This window comes from Gouania willdenowi, chromosome 17 (genome assembly GCF_900634775.1).
Source record: "Gouania willdenowi chromosome 17, fGouWil2.1, whole genome shotgun sequence".
Taxonomy (NCBI): Eukaryota; Metazoa; Chordata; class Actinopteri; order Blenniiformes; family Gobiesocidae; genus Gouania; species Gouania willdenowi.
In genome coordinates, this window is record NC_041060.1 from 23,926,075 (window position 1) to 23,946,631 (window position 20,557).

The following is a 20,557-nucleotide window of genomic DNA, read 5'->3' on the forward strand; positions in this document are numbered from 1 at the left end:
TTTATGCTCAAGTCATAGACAGGTGTTGTGACAAAATCTGTGATCCAACAAAATGTTGACACAGATGGCTCAGGTGGCTGAAATCCACATCTCCTGGCTACTTCAGTTGCCGCAGCCACCATTTTGTTGGATTCTAAATTTTGTCTCACAAACCGGTGTCACGTACTGAGATTATTACCCTAACCCAATCCAAGAAACAAATAAAACATGTGTCCGTTCACTTTGAAAACAAAAAAATAATCATTTTCTGGTAGTGCGCATGTGAGCGCATGCGCCTTTATGTGCATATACAATCTCATTACGATGCGAACTCAGTACATGACACCAGGTTTTCCTTCTCCTGGGTAGACTGCAAAGACTTTTAAAGAAAGTAACCCCACTGAACCTTTAGTATCATATAATGAGCTTCTTCTTCTTCTTCTTCTTCTTCTTCTTCTTCTTCTTCTTCTTCTTCTTCTTCTTCTTCTTCGGTCATTGGCGTGTTGCAATAAACTTAAACAGTGTGAGTCAAGTGAGTCCATGTATTGTTTAAAACTGAAAATCCTGTTTTTGGAGTCGCTGTTTGCTTTTGTGTCATTTTTGTTTTTTTTTGTTTTTTTTTTTTTTTGGTTTGTTTGTGTTGTTTTGTGTAATTATTTTGCTGTCAATTTGTGTGTTTTTTTGTTTTGTTTTGTTTTTTTGCTGTTGTTATCGTGTTATTGTGGTTGTCATTTTGTGTGGTTTTTAAATTGCTTTGTGGAGGGTGGCATTTCTTTGGACTTATTTTGTGTATTTTTGCTGTCGTTTTGCATGTTTTTCTTGTTCAACTGTATGTGTGTGTGTGTGTGTGTGTGTGGGGGGGGTAATATTGATCACAGATGACATTTCCTCCTCGTTACTTTGAATGTCTATATAGTTGTTTATTATTTATCAAAAATGTATTAATGAAAAAGCCAAATGTTAATGAATCAAACAGAAATGACGCTATCATGATTTTAAAACCCACCCTCGTTTGAGCTCTGATATGGTTTGACCCACCTTGGCTCACACCACGTGACAAACAGCTGCCAGTTACTGCGACTTGTGCGTGCGTGTGTGTGTGCGCGCGCGCGCGTAGTTTGGGCGTGTGTGAGAGAGAGAGAAACATTTCAGAGACAGACGGACCAGCGGTCATGGACGGTTCTATCTGCGTGAGGTAAACACCTGCATAATATTTACTTAATCACTGACATCCTCTCCTCTGTATCGTTCTACATATTCTCCTGTCCACCTTCTGAGTTTTGCATGCAGGAAGTGTCCGTCTGTGTGATTGTGTGTTCAGATATTCTTAAATTGTGACTTAGGACCCAAAAGTGTGCCATGTGGTATTTACATTGCCATATATTCAGCAGTGGTAAAAACAGAGGCTGTGAGCACATCTCTAAAAAAAAAAATTAAAAAAAAATGTATTTCTAGTTTTAAAGTGGAAAATTGCAATATCAAAATATCTGTTTAAAAAAACAAAAACAAAAAAACTAAGTGTTTATTGATACGGAAACGTACGTTTTCCGGTGTCACGGTCTGAGTTTACCTCTGTACTGAGATTATAACCCCTAACCCTAACATAATCCAATAAACAGATAAAACACGTGTGCGTTCACTTTGAAGACAAAAATAAACAAAAATGAATTTTTTTTTTTTTTTAGCAATTTTTTTTTTTTTTCGGTAGGGCGCATGTGCACGCATGCGCATATACAATCTCAGTACGACGTGAACTCAGACTATGACACCGGACCTTTTCTACATAAGTGTAATGTGCCTGTGTTTTTTTATGTTGTGTTAGGATGGCCAAGTGGTCTTAAGCGCCGCACTCCAGGATTCTTCCTTCTGCTAACGTGGGTCGAATACCACTTTTGTCATATATATTTTTTCATTTCAACATATTTAACACGGCAAATTCCACCTTTAGAAATAAATACATATACGAAAAAAATAAACATTTTAGGGTATATCCTGGGTTAGGGTTAAGGCTAAAATAAAAGGGTTAGCGGGATAGCTAAAAATAAATATGAGCTAAAGTAAAACTGACGGAACTTTAGTCACGTGGTGCACCTGCACGTCACCTAAACTGGCCAATGAGGGGCGCTGCGTATTAATAGAGGGGCAGTCTATTGCTACGTTTCCGTAATCCGTATACTGTAATAGCCACGGCCAAAAATAAATCCTGTGCTTTTATTTTGGAAGATTTATTTTGAGTATGGTCGTCTGCTCTTACTTCTAACAGCAGGGGGCAGTAATTTGGTAGTTTGAGAAGTTTTCAGTACCTAAATACTGATATAAGTTTAGTCTAGTAGGGTAAATCAGTTGAGAAAAAAACTTTTACTCTGATCTTATTCTATTAAAGGTAAAACGTCTGTTATTTTGACATCTTAGTTTGTTTTTGCTCATGTGAACCAAAGAGAAATGCTGTGAAAAAGACACAATAACTGCTGTATGGCTTTCAGAGAGAGAACAATCAATTTATAATAAGACAGGAGATTAAATCTGCCTCCAATTACCCACATTGTGTTATATTATCTGCTTCGTATGGAGCAACACATTGTTCATTAACCATCCTGACTCCTGAAATTAATAATCCAGATGTTGTGTATATGAACATGTCGTTACAGGCATGACGGATACTTTCAGCATCGTGGACACTTTTTGTTATAATTGACTCTTTTTTTTTTTTTGTGATAAAATGTTTTGTCATCACAGACAGTTTCATCCCAACATAAACTTTTGTCATAACATTTTTGACATAAGACATTTTTGTCATAGCAAAAACATTTCTTGTAGTGTAGAATATTTTTCCGGAATATGCAACATGTTTTTGGAACAGATCATTTTCTGTCATAACAAATGTTTTTTTATATTACATAGCTGTCCTTTTTTTTTTTGCAACATACTTTTTACTTGCAATGGACAGTTTTTACATGACAGAATAAATTATTAGTTGACATAAGACGTCAACAACATTTATTTAAGTACTTGGAGTGAATTTTATACTGCAAGCTCTATAAAAACATATGTAATACTAGTAGGTAGGGCTGGGGGTAAACGATTATTCGGGCGATTATTTTATTGAAGAGTCGACTATTCTAACGACTAATTAGACGCTTAATCTAACGATTATTTTTCTGTTGCACGATTAATAAAAAACATAAAATCTCAATTAAATACCAAAAAATCTTAATAAATTACTTTTATTATACAACGGTTTTCCAAAGCCAAACATCTTCTGCTGAACACAAAATAAAAGCAGTGTTATGCAAAATGCAAGGCCTGTCAGTGTTATGCGTGAGTTGACATTTATTGGCGAACTAACTTTCGTGTAGTGAATCATGATACTAAGCTGGCAAACGTCAGTCTAATATTGTGTTTCACTCTGAAACGACCACAGCATGATTGAGCTAATGCAAATCATGAATTGGCAAACTTAACGTTGAACAGATACGTCTAATGTTACGACAATCTGCTTGCTAACGTAGCTAGCAGCTCTACACTTTGGTGGTTCTTGTGGCTAGATAGCTGTGTTGTGTTAGCTGTCAGTTAGCCACCGTTGCCATTCATGCCAGCATTATATGCTGTTTCTAGCTAACGTTTGCTAAACACAGCTGTTTAGCCACCAGCTACTAACAATAACCAAACACGAACACAGTTAGCTAGCACCACCGAAGTGCGCAGCGCTCAAGCTCGCGGTGCACAATACATAGACATAGACTTAGTATTTATTGCCACACAGCAACGCTGGTGGTATTTTTATTTCACAATACCAGAGCTGCCAAGTTTCAGAAAATGACAAGAGTGAGACTTTAGTGACCTGATACGTTCCGGCGAAAAAAAAAAATGTGGCCTTTTTTTAACGTTGATTTATACCTTAAGACTGACGTCCTCACCTCCATGCCAGCAGCTCTCCCTGCGCTGTGGCCTCATAATGCTAGTTTTAATCAACGAGAAATTAGAAATGAAAACTAATAAGAATTTTGACAAAATACGTTTATTTCTCAATCATTCATTTCAACCAACTCTCCATCATTTAGCTGGTGACATGTCTCATATTGTAGGTGTTTGTCACAGATGTTGATGCCTTGATGACAGAGGCAGGGGGCTCCCACTTAAAACACTGTGGCCCAAGGCAGTGCTACCTTTACCTCAGCTCTCCTTGTCTGCAACAGAAAGGTGGTCATTAAAAAGCAAATCATGTAAACAATATTAAGTGATTTTTGATTGAATGAATGTTTTAGCAGCAGACTCAATGTCCATAGAAAGACACTATTACATACAAAAACAACCAAATAAAAACAGTTCAAATGAACATTAGATTAGACGAGGCATTTGTTTCATTTACTATGTATTTATGCTGATGTAACCTACAAGTGCAATTCAGCTGAATAAGAGTTTTAATTAATTTAAGTTAATGTCTGGCACAGACACACACACGTAAGAGTGGGTGATATGGGGAAAAAATCATATCACTTTTTTTTGTTTTGTTTTATCACAATCACAATACGATTTTTTTTCATTCAAATCATTTAGACTATTTTAATGTTATTTACCAATAAAACAAACCAATACACTTACTTAAAATCATCGCTCTAAATAGAAAAAGAAATAAAAGATCATTTAAGACAAGGTCATTTTCAAATATTTTTTTAAATTGTATGAAAGCAATTTATCAAACCGGTTCCAAGCACAATTAACATCAAACAAACATGTTCTTATAGTCACACAGTCTTTTTACTTTGTTTAACTAAAGTGGTGTAGCATTAGCAACACTTGCTACATAACAAGGCAGCATATCAGTTTAGTGATTTATATTTGTTATTGAGGCAACACACTCATATTAATAAAATCCTATTTTAAGCAGTGTTTGAACACCTCATTTCACACAGTTTAGACAATCACATCCTTTACAAGATAAAACGTTAGGCAAGACAGAGGCGCGGAGAGAACGGAGTAGATGCCAGCGGTTTATTGTTGGACTTCACTACAAGACAACACCACCATATATACAAGACTTCCTGATTGTGCAACCAATCCCACCGTGACACATACCCTGGCCAATCTGGCGATGAGTGCCCCTAGTGGACCGCCACACAGGCCCCCCCCGAAACGACAGAATGGGCACCAGGCACAACAAAACCCAGCACCAACACGTCAAAGAAAGGACAACATATCAAAAAACAAAACATGAACCCAGAACGGGCAAAAGCACCTCAAGTCCCCCGAGGAGGTCTAATAGGACGACCATAACGGCTGACTCGCAAAGTCCCAGGAGGGTCAGACACCAGCAGGCGCGGGGGGCGACCACGACGGCGGCGGGCTCGACCCGGACGAGGGGGCACACCCGGCAACAAAACCAGGCGGGGAACAGAGTCCGTAGCAGCAGCAGGAGCAGCAGAAGCAGGAACAGCAGCAGGAGCAGTAGCAGCAGCAGCAGGAGGACGACCCCGGCGAGGAGGCAGGGCCGGAACCATCAACCCGTCGGGGTCCTGGTGAGCAGGCTTCAGACGATCAACAGAGACCCGCTCCAGGCGACCACCAAAGTCAATGACAAAGTTCTTAGGCCCCGCCTCCACAACCCGAAAGGGCCCATCGTATGGAGGTTGGAGCGGGGAGCGGTGGCCACCACGCCGGAGAAACACAAATCTCGATGACAGGAGATCCCTCGGCACTCGGAAACGAGGCAAACAGTGGTGCACAGGAACCGGAGCCAGCGCCCCTGCGGCCCCCTCAATGGGCAGACGAGGGGCCATCGGGACCGCCGGAGCCGAGGCAGCAGGCAGGAAATCCCCCGGGACCCTCAGAGGCTGCCCATACACCAGTTCAGCGACAGAAGACTGAAGATCCTCTTTGGGAGCAGAGCGCAGGCCCAACATGACCCACGGCAAACGGTCAACCCAGCCCCCATCCGTGAGGCTGGCCCGAAGAGCGGCCTTGAGGGAGCGATGGAAACGCTCACAGAGGCCATTCGCCTGGGGGTTGTAGGCTGTAGTGCGATGGAGCCGCACCCCCAGGCCCACAGCCATGGCGTCCCACAGCCCCGATGTGAATTGGGCCCCCCTGTCCGAAGTCAAATCCGCAGGTGTGCCGAACCGCGAGACCCAAGCAGAGATGAAGGCCCGGCCCACCACGTCCGTCGACGTAGATTCCAGGGGCACCACCTCCGGCCACCGAGTGGTTCTATCCACCATAGTCAGGAGATGCGTGCAGCCACGAGAAGGGGGCAAAGGACCGACCAAATCCACGTGCACGTGGTCAAAACGCCTTTCCGGCACCAGAAAAGGCTCCAGCGGAGCCCTGACGTGTTGGTGGACCTTAGCCCGCTGACAAGGCACGCAGGCAGCGGCCCATCCTTTGACGTCTCTGCGCAACCTGGGCCAGACGAACTTAGCGCTCACCAGCTTCACAGACGCCTTAACACCGGGATGAGACAAGGCGTGAACAGCATCGAAGATCCTGCGACGCCAGCCTACAGGAACCAGAGGCCGCGGCTGTCCGGTGGCCACGTCGCACAGCAGAGTGGTCCCATCCTCATGGCAGGGCACGTCCACGAGCTGCAAACCCGTCACAGCAGAACGACAGGCCTGGAGATCTGCATCGCCGTCCTGATCCACCGCCATAGCCGAATAATCCAAGCCTAGATGCACAGAGGAAACCAACACACGAGACAGACAGTCCGCCACCCCATTGTGCTTACCAGCAACGTGTTGAATGTCCGTGGTAAACTCTGAGATTGCGGCCAGCTGCCGCTGCTGGCGGGCAGACCAAGGATCCGAGACTTTGACCAGGGCAAAGGTCAACGGCTTATGATCCACAAACGCCGTGAACCGGCGGCCCTCCAACAGGAAACGGAAATGACGAGTGGCGAGGAAAAGAGCCAGGAGCTCCCTGTCGAACGTGCTGTATCTCCTCTCTGCAGTGCGGAGCTGCCTGCTGAAGAAAGCGAGGGGCTGCCATGCTCCAGCCACCCACTGCTCACACACCGCGCCCACAGCAATGTCCGACGCATCTGTAGTGAGAGCCAGTGGAGCCGAGGGAGAGGGATGCGCCAACAAGGCAGCCCCCGCCAGAGCGGCCCTGGCCGCCTCGAACGCCTGCAACCTGTCAGAGGACCAGGCCACTTCCTGCGACCCCTTCATCCCGCGAAGAGCCTCATACAGGGGATGCATGAGGTGAGCAGCACGAGGGATGAACCGATTATAAAAGTTCACCATGCCCAGGAACTCCTGGAGCTGCTTGACAGTAGACGGGCGTGGAAAACCCGTAACTGCCTCCACCCGTGCAGGTAGCGGAGCAGCCCCCAGCGAGGACACCCGGTGGCCGAGGAAATCAATGTCAGAGAGCCCAAACTGACACTTTGCTGGGTTGACAATCAGGCCATGAGAACTCAGCCGCCTAAACAACAGACGCAGATGCTCCAGATGTTCGGCTGCCGAAGCACTGGCAACCAAAATGTCATCCAAATAAACAAACAGAAAAGGTAAATCCCGTAACACAGAGTCCATGAGTCGTTGAAAGGTCTGCGCGGCCCCCCGCAGGCCAAAGGGCATCCGCAAAAATTCGAATAATCCAAATGGGGTTATAATAGCAGTTTTGGAAACATCCGCTTCATGCACAGGCACCTGATGGTAGCCCCGCACTAAATCCACTTTGGAAAAAACGGAAGCTCCAGCGAGCTGCGCAGAGAAATCCTGAATGTGCGGGATAGGATAGCGGTCTGGTGTGGTGACAGCATTCAGCCGCCGGAAATCACCACACGGCCGCCACCGCCCCCCCCGGCTTGGGCACCATGTGCAGAGGCGAGGCCCATGGACTGTCGGAGCGCCGTACGATCCCCAAGCGCTCCATAGTTGCAAACTCCTCCTTCGCCAGGGACAGCTTAGCAGAGTCCAGACGCCGCGAACGAGCAAAGACGGGCGGCCCAACTGTAGGGATGAAGTGCTCCACGCCGTGCTTAGCGACTGCTGCCGAAAACGTCGGCACAGTCAGATCAGGAAACTCAGCGAGGAGGCGCTGATATACATCCCCAACAGCGAGAACCCGGGGCAGGGCCACCGGTTCAGCCCCCCCCAAAGAGCAGGGGTAGGTGGAGAACGAGACAGGGTCAATCAAACGGCCATTAGACACATCAACGAGCAGCCCATGAGCACACAAAAAATCTGCACCCAAAATAGGCACAGCGACTGAGGCAACCACAAAATCCCACAAAAACTGACGTCCAGAAAAAGAAACAGTCACTGACCTGGAGCCAAACGTACGGATGGTAGTACCATTAGCCGCACTCAGCGGGAGTCCCCGGCTGTCACTCAGCACATCGACGGCAGACGCAGGCAGGATGCTCCTCTGGGCGCCGGAATCCACCAACCAACGCCGTCCCGACACGTCATCCACGACAAACAGCAGCTTGGCCACCCCGCCAGCGCCCACAGCCGCTACTGAGCACTGGCCCTGGCGTTTCCCTGAGCCAGAAAAGCACACGGCGGCACGCAGCGCTTAGCCTTAGCACCGAACCGCCGATGGTAAAAACAAAGCGCGTCCTCCCGCCGGCGACGGTCCGTCACCGCGGCCACAGCGCCCACCTCGACCGGCGCCGACCAGGAAGGCTCAGGAAGCAGGGCATGCACGCCGCACGGCCGGTTAGCCAGCAGAATCCGGTCCGCCTCCTCCGCCAAACCCCTGTAGTCCTTGGTAGCAACCAGCGGCGAGCTCGCCAGCGCAGTACGTACAGGAGGCGGCAGCTGACGGAGGAAAAGCTGCACAAACAAAAAGGAAGCATCCCCCGAACCGAGCAACGCCAGCATGTTCTCCATCAGCTCCGTCGGCTTACCATCCCCCAAACCGTTGAGGGACAGGAGCCGGTCGGCCCGCTCGGCATCCGACAGCTGATACAGCCTTAAAAGCAAAGCCTTAATAGCGGCATATTTACCGTCCGCCGGGGGTTCCCGCAACACGCACATCGCCCGACGCGTAGTCTGAGCATCCAGAGCAGCGACAACATGGTAGTAGCGGGTGTCATCCACAGTAATCCCACGAAGCCGAAACTGAGCCTCGATATGCTGAAACCAGGGCTCGGGGTCGTGCTGCCAAAACTCCGGAAGCTTAACAGTAGCCGCATAGACCGCAGGAGCAACAACCGGCGCAAGCGGAACGGCATCGCCAGCGGCAAGCGACATGGTCGAGAGCGGAAAAAGAAACTCACGTCGGGGTCACCAATGTGGAAGGCAAGGCAAGACAGAGGCGCGGAGAGAACGGAGTAGATGCCAGCGGTTTATTGTTGGACTTCACTACAAGACAACACCACCATATATACAAGACTTCCTGATTGTGCAACCAATCCCACCGTGACACATACCCTGGCCAATCTGGCGATGAGTGCCCCTAGTGGACCGCCACACTGCTTTGGTTACAGTAGGCCTGGGTGATATGGACCAATTTTCATATCTCTATATTTTTCCTCACAATGGCAATAGGCGATATAAACCATTTGTTTTTTTTCAATAGTTTTACAAGAAAAACAATAATGGGTCAAAGTCAGTGGAGCCACAAAGACCCTTTTATTAATCACTAGCAGCACAATAACAACATTTTGTGTCACTTTTGACTTTTCCCTTCATTAAGGCTGAAATGTGATTAAATTATGTAGTGTTGCTTCTTTCAGGGCAGCTCTGAGTTTTTGAAAGTCGTCACATTCAGGACACTGTCTCTTTAAGAACATGGAAACAGCCCCGTGGGCTGCAGCAGCTCTCTGCTGAGGAGTGACGGAGAGTTAGTTAGAGAAGAGAAACACATGCAGTGTTTCCTCAAACATCTCTGTGTTTAACACTCGGAACTGATAGTTTTACAGGACAGACAGACATCTGCACTGAGCCTCTGACAGACAGCAGCTAACACGGCTAACTGTGTGTGTCCCTGCACTGGGGGGGGAGTGGGGGGGAATGTACTTCTGCTCTGTTTTAGCACTTAATAATTCTTTGGTGTCTGTAATGCTGACGTGCTGACGAGCAAATGGTGTGATTTGGCAGAGAAAAAAAAACCTTTGGTTGTTCTGTGTATGGACCACAGACATATGACGCAGACACGACATCGCAAGGGTTAAAATGTGACCTACAGACGGTTCTGCGATCTCATGTTTTAATCCTTAACGATCTTATATCATCAGATTGCACACCGTTATACACACGTGAGTGAGAGAGAGAGACACACACACAAAATGTAATTTTTTTAGACGAGTAAACTAACAGTATAACACACACACACAGTGAACAAAATTGAGTAGTTACATACCATCTCAGACGGCGTCTGTCCTATAGAGACTTTCTTTCTGAAAGCATGTTGATGTGTCAGTGCGTGTTGTGTGAGGTGTCATTAGAGACGGCTCGTCAAGACCCGCCATACGTTGCTTCTGATTGGTTTATTATTGTGTGAGGCCTGCCGTGGTTGGTTAGATTTAGGCACAAGGAGACATGGATTGGTTATCTCGATCAGAGTTACTCGAGCTACGGCAAGCCGCGAGGACCAAAGTTCATTATCATGGAAAAAATAAATGTTGAATGGGGAAATATAAGCGTGAGAAATGTCAAGTGTGGCGTGTGGCGTGAGAATGCGTCAAATTGTGTGACTGTCACGCTCAAAGCGTGAGGCTTGGCAGCTCTGGTTAGGGTTAGGTTATAACCCAATATCGCAACAATTTTTAGGGTTAGGGTACGGTTTAGTTTTAGTCTCGCAACCTAAACTGGCCAATGACTGACCTATCACTTGACTTAAACTGGCCAAATATGGGCGCAGCGTACGGGTAGAATGTCAGTATATTGATACGGCAACCGTACGGATAGCCACTGCCATAAATTAAACACAATTTATTTTATATTCTTTATCCTTCAATCTCATGTGAACAAACTTCTCTTGTGTTTGTATATCTGAAGAACTCACTTTAAAGCAGGGGGGGGTTCTCAACTGGTCTCACCCCGGGACCCACATTTTTCCAAGGCCATTAAATCACGACCCACATTTTTTCAAAAATTGCTGTTGAAAACACACATTCTGTTTTTTAAAACATATATCTATATGTTTTCCTGTGCAACATGCACTTCACAGCATGCCTGTCAAAACAAAAGTCCAACATGAGAGACTTTAAGTATTTATTTATTTTTGACCAGCTGTTTGCGACCCACTCAGTATAGGTCCGCGACCCACTTTTGGGTCCCGACACACCAGTTGAGAATCACTGCTTTAAAGCATCTTTCTGCTTGATGTTGATGCACGGTGGCGCTCGGGAGGGGCTGACGGTGCGGCCGGAGAAGTGCTTGATGAATTAGAAACAACCTTTGCATGCTCCAGGCATCTGATGCACATTCCTTCCACTCTCCTGCACGGTTGTTGATGGCTCGCAGAGAAATGTAACAGACGGTGGATTTGACGAGATGAGTACCAGCTCACAGGAGGAAGGACTTAAAATTCTGCTGCTGCACGACCACCGAGAAGCTCTGACTGACTCGACGGGATCAAACAGAAAGGTCTGTATCAGACCAGTTTACTCATTACATCCCAACATGCGTGGTCAGGTTTAACTGCCTTGCTCAATGGAAACTTGTCACAATTTTTTAAACTGGAAGGATTTTCCTACTGATTTACAATGTAACACTTCAGATGAACTCACTCATTCTCTTTGATAAAGTTTAAATTAGGAATGAACATTCATTACAATACAAGACTTTATTCACGGTAATGGGTGCAGCGGTTGTTTCATATTCCTTGTGTACATGTGTAACTTTCTAGGTGAGAGATAAGGAAACTTGAAGATTAATTTTTACATTGCAGATGGTACAGTAAATGTGCTGTATTGTATTTTTGTTGTCAGTTTGTGTATTTTTAGGGGTGTCCCTATCCGATATTGATATCAGTTACTGGTCTGTTATCATCCAGAAAACGAATATCGGATTTTATCGGACTGCATCTAAAATCTCCGATATATATTATATTTATTCAATTGTAGAATACTGTAGTTATTATGTTGAATGTTAAAATGTATTTAACCAATTAGTTAATAATAAATGGGTCAGTTTTTCTCATACATACTGTTGCTGACTATTGTTCTCTGTTTGAGTAACATCACTTGATCAAGCCTTTTCTAACATTCCACACTACAAAATAAGTAATAAAAGTATGTATGATTCTTGCTGATATTGTATCGGATCGATATTGGTATTGGCCAATACTCAAGGCTGCAATATCGGTATTGTATCGAAAGTGAAAAGGTTGTATTGTGACATCCCTATGTATTTTTAGTGTAGTTTTGTGTGTTTTTGTTGTAATTGTATCGTTTTGTGTATATTTGTTGTCAAGGAGTGTGATCTTTTTGTAGTTATTGTTGTTTTGTGTGTTTTTGCTTTTATTTTGTGTCATGTTGATGTTTTTAGTATAGCTTTGTGTGCCATGTTGTGTATTTCCTTGTTCCCACGTTAGGGATAAGTTAACTTGAAGATACATCTTCATGTACTATGTATTGCAGAATGTGTTGTCTTCCTCTGAGGCTGATGGACCTTCATACCAGCGACCACTTCCACATGTTTGGGATAGCTTAGCATGTAGCAGTGTTAGCTGAGCAGGGTCAAAGGGTAAAAGAGCAGGGCTACATCATATTCTATACATTATTCCCATTTAGTGTCTTTAAATTAAATCTTTGCCAGGCTCAAATGGTCTCATTGGAACAATAGAGAAATGAGTAAACATGTTGTAATACTGTGTTTAATAATTATAAGGCCATAATCGTCCACAATAAAAGTTGGTAAATATTAATTGTAAAGACTGACACACATGTTCAGAGGAGCCTGAACAAAGCGTATCAGGTGTGCCTCGAGGCATGGACACTGACATGTTCACTCTGTGTTCTCTGTGTTCTCGGGGCTTCACAGCTGAACCGGACACGATCGTCTCTGTCAGCGCGTTATTATCACTACACTCAGAAATCTGTGGATAGAAACGGACAACTGTTATTACAGGATCAAGGAGAACAAAACAGTGTAAGATGTGCTGATCTGCGTGTATAACGGAGGTGAAACGCTGCTGTTTGAAGTTAAAGGCTGTGATTGGTTGATTAGTGGGTCAGTGTTGAGCTCTTCACTGGATTTTTTTCATATCATGGTCATAATTAGGAGAAACAATGGCTGTTCATTGGTGGATAACTGGTAACTGAAAGATATATGAAGAGGGAATGGTTTTAGCAATTAAATAATCTGTCGGGTCATTTACGTTTTGATTACCTCATCAGGAGATGCTTTCAACTTTAAACACTTTGCTTTTTTTGTTTCAAATGTTCCCACATTCTGTTTCACGATATACCGTTTGCATTTTTTTTTTGTTTTTCTGTTTGGCTTTCCTTAAAGCTGATATCCGGAGTTTCTAAGAAACGTCTCGATGTCCCACCCTAAACAGCTTCACTTCCTCCACTGCCTCTGCCCTTTTTAAAAGCTGACTTTATTTTTTCTTCTACAGACCTCTGGTCTTCATCTGAGCAGGGATTCTCTGCTGAAGGATTTAACCTCAGGACAATGTGAATATTGTCAATTTTCTCCAGACTTTTCATTACCATGTGACTGAGGGGAGTCGTTGCCATTTGAGTAGTTGGATTTTAGACTGCTGTGTGGACATTATGGATCACCTTTTGATATTTCTGTGGAAACTGCAACACAATCCTTTGCACAACAACATGGAGGTGCTCTGGACTTTTCTGGGAAGCATACAGAGTGTGAGCGTGTGCTTACTGGTATGACACAGGAGAGGCGTGAGGAAGAAACCGTCCCTGAGCATTTTTCTCTTTACGATGAAAGTTACAGCCTGTGAGGCTACGACTTCCTGCCTTTTTCCTCTGGTGTTCCTCTTGTGTTTTGTCTCCTGGGTCAAAACAAACTCTCCTCAATCTAATCCTGATCCTGATTTAAATACACATATAGGACTAAAATCCCACCCTGGCTTTAAACCACTGCCAAATGCGAGCCTGAAAACACTTGTTTCACCTCTGAAACCAAGCCAGGTTTTGAACACTAAACATATCCTGAGGGAAACATCCAAGCCTGACTCCAACGAGCAGCGATTAGATGCTGAATCAAGCTTTAATGTGAGAATAAATCCACATTTTACCCCTAAAAATAGTCCAAGTGCACTCCACAGCCTATCATACAGACCCAATACTGCACTAGTAGCAAGAAGCAACGGCGGTGTGCAATCTGTAAAAACAAGACCTAAAATCATTCCAAAATCCAGACTATGGACCATGTCGAGGCTGAAATCTAAAGCTGGCAACAACACCAAAGACCAAACGTATCAGCCTGTCGAGAGCTCGGAACTGGTCACTAAATCGCTCCCACTGTCTGATTCTCAGCAAAGATTAACCTCACCTGAACCCCCGAGAACCAGAATTCACCAGAAAACCAAGCCGTCTGCTTTAAACTCTTTCAAATCTCTCTCCAAACTTCCACCCTCAACACAAACAAACTCCTTATCCGCCTCTCGGGGAGTCACCAACACTCCCAGAGCAACGACAAGAGGCCGGAAGAACCAGAGCAAACTGTCGGAGGCACAAAAGGAATCCCAACAACGACCCAAGAGAGGCTGGATCTGGAATCAGTTCTTCATCCTGGAGGAGCATATCGGACCGGACGCCCAGTACGTCGGAAAGGTAAGGCAAGCCTGGTGGATGGCTTTAACTTGTAACGTGTGATTATTACCAGTGAAATCTTTAACAATGTCAGCCACATTCATAAGGTGTTATATTATTACCACAATTTTACTCATGCACAGGTCCAGGCTGAAAAACAGCTGTTATGACAAAAACACTTTGCAAGAAAAACATTACATTACGAGGAGAAAGTCTATTACATCAAAAATATGTATTAAGAGAAAGATATGAATTATAACCAAAGTCAGTTATGATTTAAAAAAAAAGTCTATGATTTTTAAAAAAAAAACAAAAAACATTTGTTACAGATCAAAACATTACCTGTAGTTACAAATGAAAACTTTAGTTACAGGGAAAAAGCCAGTTATGAAAAAAACTTGAGTTTCGACAAACTTGTGTAACAACTGGTACAACAAAGACAGTCCGTTAAGACAAAAAATCTCAGTTGTGATAAAAATATCAATTAAGAAAACATTTTTTACAACAAAATGTTTGTCATGACTAAAACATCTGCAACAAGAAAAACATCAGTAATGTCAAAAATGTTTGACTGTTTAATGTCTGTGGGTCAAAAACATGTTTTGACAGAAAGTCTGTTATGAGAAAAATGTTTATTAAAAGTAAAACATTATACAGAAATATATTAAAGGGGACATATCATGCTAAATCCACATTTTTAGCCCTTAAATGCATTTTGTTGTATATTTAGAGTGTTTAGAAGTACAGAAAAGTTCAAATTAGTCTCTTCAGGTGCTCTGTTGATATCTTTATATTCTGTTTTGGTCATATTTTTCAATCTGTTTTGATTTTTCTATTCTCTATTACGTTTTTTGAACAATAACGTCAGCGGAACTGCCAAATTAGTACATCGACTCCAGGTCGAACACTTCGAGCAATCCGCCATTTTTATTTCTCGCCTTTATTTTGTAGTCCAAGCTCCAGGATGCAGAAGTTACGAGAGGATAAGTCAAAATGTTTGGTTGTTGGATGTAGTAACCCACACGCTTTATTTAAACCGTCTCCCAGCATCAGAACCTTTTCAAAGTGCCTGGTTGAGTTTTATTTTTCACGGAAATGTACCCACATCTGTGGGTAAGGTCATTTTTGTGTGCGCGAAGCACTTCAAGGATGACTGCTTCTGCAACCTCCGCCAGTATAAAGAAGGATTTGCCGAAAGACTTTGTCTGATTGAGGGTTCAATTCCTTCTATCTTTGGAGACGACGAACAGAGCACTTCGGTAAGCTGTAAATAACGCTAAAAAGTGTGATGATAAGACGTCTCTGTCATTGTTTTGTTAGCATTAGCAGTTGCACCGTCTTCATATGTTAGCGCTGTGTGCTCGTTTTAGATCCTTGATGATATGGCCTACGTGGTTTAATTTAAGTCTAAAGTTTTCATTAGTCATTTCATTTTGCCATTTTTGTCTTTGAAAAGACTGTATTAAAATGCATTTCTTGACGTTAGCTTGGCGCTAGCGTTAGCTCGGCGCTAGCGTTAGCTCGGTGCTTGTGTTAGCTCACTTGTTAGGGTTCTGCAGGTTCATCATCTTCATTTTCATCTCGCTCCACCGGGTCTGACTCTGGCTCGAACATGTAAGGCTGGATGGACAAGTCTTCTGTTGTTGACATTTTGTAAATAACGTGTGAATAAACATTTTCTGCGCCGCTAGACAATCATATCTCTTCTATCAACATAAATGGCCGAACAGGTTGGAGTTGAACCGAGTGTCACCTCTGCAACCTGGAGAGGGGGCGGGGTATGAAGTGTCTCATTTGCATTTAAAGAGACCGCACCAAAACGAGTTGCTCTCAGAAGCACATCAGAAAAGGGTAGAAAAGGGGCCTGTGGAGCTATAATAATGAGGAATTCAGACCCAAGCATTGCAGTTCTGCTTTATATAGACCACAACTGTATGATTTATGTAAAAAGGAAGGATTTAAAAGCATGATATGTCTCCTTATAAAGTATAAACCTAAATACTGTTGTTGGGGTTCTTAGAACAAATGGAGATGGGTGAAAAACAGCATAATATACTTTAATACACAAACAGTTCCCACAAATGGAATTGTTCAAAAAGAATAAGAATAATAGGTGTTAGTTTCACCAGTGTTCACCACACAGTAGGTGCTTTATCAGCATCTGTAGAGAGACTTAAAAGCTGGTTCAGTATTTTGTGTGTATGTGCGTGCGTGCGGTGAGCTCAGCATCGTCCTCTCCTGACAGCTACCATTTAATGCCCTCCTCAGAAAGGCGTGTAAAGGCTGGCATGTGTTTGACGTCTTAGTCACTAAGCGTTGAATATTCATGAGCTAAACGCTCATATCAGAGACAAAGACATCACCTTTGGATGATGATAGGGATGAGCATACAGTAAACCCACTGTAAAACTATTTAATTCTGTTACTGTTTTCATTCCAATCCATTAGATAACTAGAAAACCTACTGTTCCTTTATTTTGTCACCGACGTATAAATAATAGATCTGTTCCTCCCCATTGTTACGAATGTATAAGAAAATAGAATTGTTCCTGTTCTTAGTTACACACAGATAGAATGTTTTTTATTGTCATTATACACAAAGTACAACAAAATTAAGAGACAACTCTCGTGGTGAAAGATACAGAGAAAACATTAAAGGAAAGATAGATAAGTGTAATTACAAGGGCGACAATAAATAAACAGTGAGAACAACAAAAGATAAAGAATAGATTTGTTCCTGTCCTTTTTCACAGATGTATAAAGAATAGATCTGTTCTTGTCAAAGTGAATTGACTAAATGTAAAGATTAGTGGTGGGAGCCAATTAAAAAAATAAATCTAATAACTAGAAACTTAGTTATTAATTAATCTCAATGAATCGCCTAAAAGTATTTGACACGAGAAGCAACATTTTTCAATTTAAATGGATTTTGGTATATGACTGAATGAATGAAAACACAATCATTGAGCTTAAACAAGTGTGTTAACATCATTAGCAAAGTGAATAAAAAATGTTATGATTGCATTGTTCACAAAGCACAAACAAATTTAATTAAGCTGTATTCATGCTTTCCTGGATTTTTTTAACTTTCCAAAACAAATCTGTTTTTGTGTATTAAAATAAAAAAAACAACACTTTGGTACGTCATTTTTCTGTAATTGATTAATTAACGCAATAAAGTCCCAGCACTAATACAAATATGAACCAAATCATTCATGAAGGCCTAACATGCAGCTGTTTAACTAGAAAGATGAAGAACGTCTCCTCCACGTCTTTCAGGCCTTTTCCTCACAGTCTGTGAAAGCAGTTGTTTCATTTTCCTTTTAAATGCGTTTTTCCAGATAATTAAAGAATGGCTAAGGATGATCCAGTGCTGCTTTCTGGGAGTGTCATTGTCACTTATGTCTCTTTATCTGAGCGTCTTGCAGTCACAGACGATTACTGTCACACTTGCTGTTCTAATTAGCAGTGACAGCATGTTAAATCACACACAGAACCTGTCGCCGATCAATCCTTCACTTCCTCTGGCTTCTCTCACCTGATCAGAGAGCTGTGTCCTATCTCGTCACTGGCTAATAATTGGCATGACAACGCTTGTTCTTTCTGTCTCGCAAACACAGCTCCACTCCAACTCCGACAAAGGAGACGGCACTGTGCGCTACATTCTCTCCGGCGAAGGGGCGGGATCAATCTTTATCATTGAAGAGACAACCGGAGACATCCGTGCCACCAAAAGCCTGGACCGTGAGAAGAAGTCTCAGTATGTCCTGCATGCCAGTGCCGTGGATCGCTGGACCAATCGCTCGTTGGAGACTGAGTCGGAGTTCATTGTAAAGGTCCAGGACGTCAACGACAACGCGCCAACGTTCCCCGTGGGGCCGATCTCTGCAACAGTGCCAGAGATGTCGGACGTTGGTGAGATGATCACACGAAATAAGGAATGTCCGATAATATCTATACTCACCGATATTATTGGCACAATATTAGCAAAATGATGTAATATGAGTGTGGTTTTCTCCTGATGATGAAAAACCAATCGAATAAAGCCAGCAGTAGATCCACAGCCTGATATTAGGGTTGGGTGACAAAAGCCTGAGTGTAGTGGAAGCAGGTAAATAAATAAGTTAATAAGCAATCACGAAGGCAAGTAAGTAACTTCACAAAAGAATGAATAAGTCATTAAGTTAAAAAAAATACTTTGAAGCGGTAAATAAGTATCTAAGGGCTCTATTCTCCAATGCACGGAAAGCCAATTTGTCTGCGCGCTATTCTCCTTCTCCACTTAATTCTTTCACTGTACGGCTTCATCGCAGTTACGCACTCTGGGTGGAGCGGCCCTGAAATATGGGCGTTCTCAGTCAAATCTGGCATTACTCATATTCTCCCCTCTGCTTAAGTTCTTTTCCTCCTATGCTCTTCTGAACCTAGAATAAGTGCAGCACCCCGGGATGGTAAAATCTTATAGGCCATGGCTACGGGTACGTTAAACGTATCCGTAGACTACCACTCTGTGGATACGCAGCGCCCTTCATTGGCCAGTTTAGGTCACGTGATAGGTGCACCATGTGACTTAAAGTTCCGTCATTTCTATTTTAGCTCATATTTATTTTTAGGTACCTAACCCTTTTATATTTGCACTAACCCTAACTGTAACTCTATCCCTAACCCTAAAATGTTTATTTTTGTCAAATAATTATTTTAAAAGGTGGAATTTGCCGTGTTAAATATGTTAAAATAAAATAAAAAAAATTGTCAAATGTGGGATTTGAACCCATGTTAGCAGTGAGTGCGGCGCCTTAGACCTCTCGGTTACGTTTAACGTACTTCCCGACACTTTCAACATTATATTGCACTAGAAATGTGGATGCAGTTACAATTCATTCCACATGTACTAATTGATATGTAATTACAGGATTATCTCCTGGTCAGATTGCCCTAAGCAGGTCAGACATCATCGTACACTGATAGCATTCACCAAGGTCTCTGCCAGAGAAGGCTCTGCTCTGTTATGACTACTGCTATCAGCAACATACAGTACATAACCCTGGGAGCACTGAACAACAGTAGATTCACTGAGGCACACAAACTGAAAGCCTGTTTACCTCCCATCCCAGACCGGTCTGCTCCCCAAAACCCTTTGACATAATAAACCCTGTGTCTGCATCTGACCAGCAACCCTAAAGCTTGACTCTGTCTCATTCATCCAAAACTGCCACAAGGGTTGTTGCAATTTTGCAAAATGGACTCCTCCTCTTTCTACTGCACAGTTCATTGATGTGAAATGAACATAAATGGTTCAATTATAATCGTCAATCAGCCAGTTTTGTGATTTAATGGGAGACACCTGGAAACATTGATTAAGATGAGAACCTGTGGGGAGGGCTGCACAAGTACGCCAAAGGATTGTCCAATGGCATTTCTAATTCATTCACCATTGGAAAAATCTACCAGTTTAAGACGAGCCAAAACCGAAAGCATTACATTATATAGTCTACATAATATTTGATCTGTGCCGTCTTACTAGTTGTCCTGAGAGGGGGTGAGTGCTGTCGGCAAGGTGAACAGCAGTGCGCACCCCAGAGGTGAGCGTGTCGGCTGCAGCTCATTAACTGAAGCACTGATGGAGCTCAGACTTCTGTCCACGCTGGTCAGACTGTTGTCAAACTATTTCCATTCTATGTACAATGTAAAGCTACAGTTTGATCACACTGTAAGAGTAAATAAAAGGTGAAACAAGCTGTCGTCTATGCAGAGGCTGGTGAAATGCACTTGATACCTGAACCGGTTCAGACACATATTTAGAAATGATGCTCTGCTTCACTTTAAAACAGTTTATTGTGTAGAGAGCCAGTGACCCTGTTTCATTGGATGGAACAACATCTCTGTCTCCTCGGTATCTAA

General features: G+C 43.3%; 1 protein-coding gene across 3 annotated transcripts in view; it reads left to right on the forward strand.

Moving 5' to 3' along the window:
* The first annotated feature begins 1,105 nt into the window (after positions 1 to 1,105).
* Positions 1,106 to 20,557, forward strand: part of LOC114478778 (cadherin-18-like) — a 41,444-nt gene continuing 21,992 nt past the window's right edge. The window contains exons 1-4 of one of the 3 annotated variants that reach the window (XM_028472054.1): positions 1,106 to 1,174; positions 11,394 to 11,516; positions 13,495 to 14,677; positions 18,277 to 18,571. In XM_028472054.1, the coding sequence (XP_028327855.1) occupies positions 13,823 to 14,677; positions 18,277 to 18,571 (1,150 nt within the window). In that variant the 5' untranslated portion in view covers positions 1,106 to 1,174; positions 11,394 to 11,516; positions 13,495 to 13,822. Of the gene's footprint in view, positions 1,175 to 11,330; positions 11,517 to 13,494; positions 14,678 to 18,276; positions 18,572 to 20,557 lie in introns of those variants that run through there. The other 2 variants (XM_028472056.1, XM_028472055.1) reach the window with 2 other exon arrangements.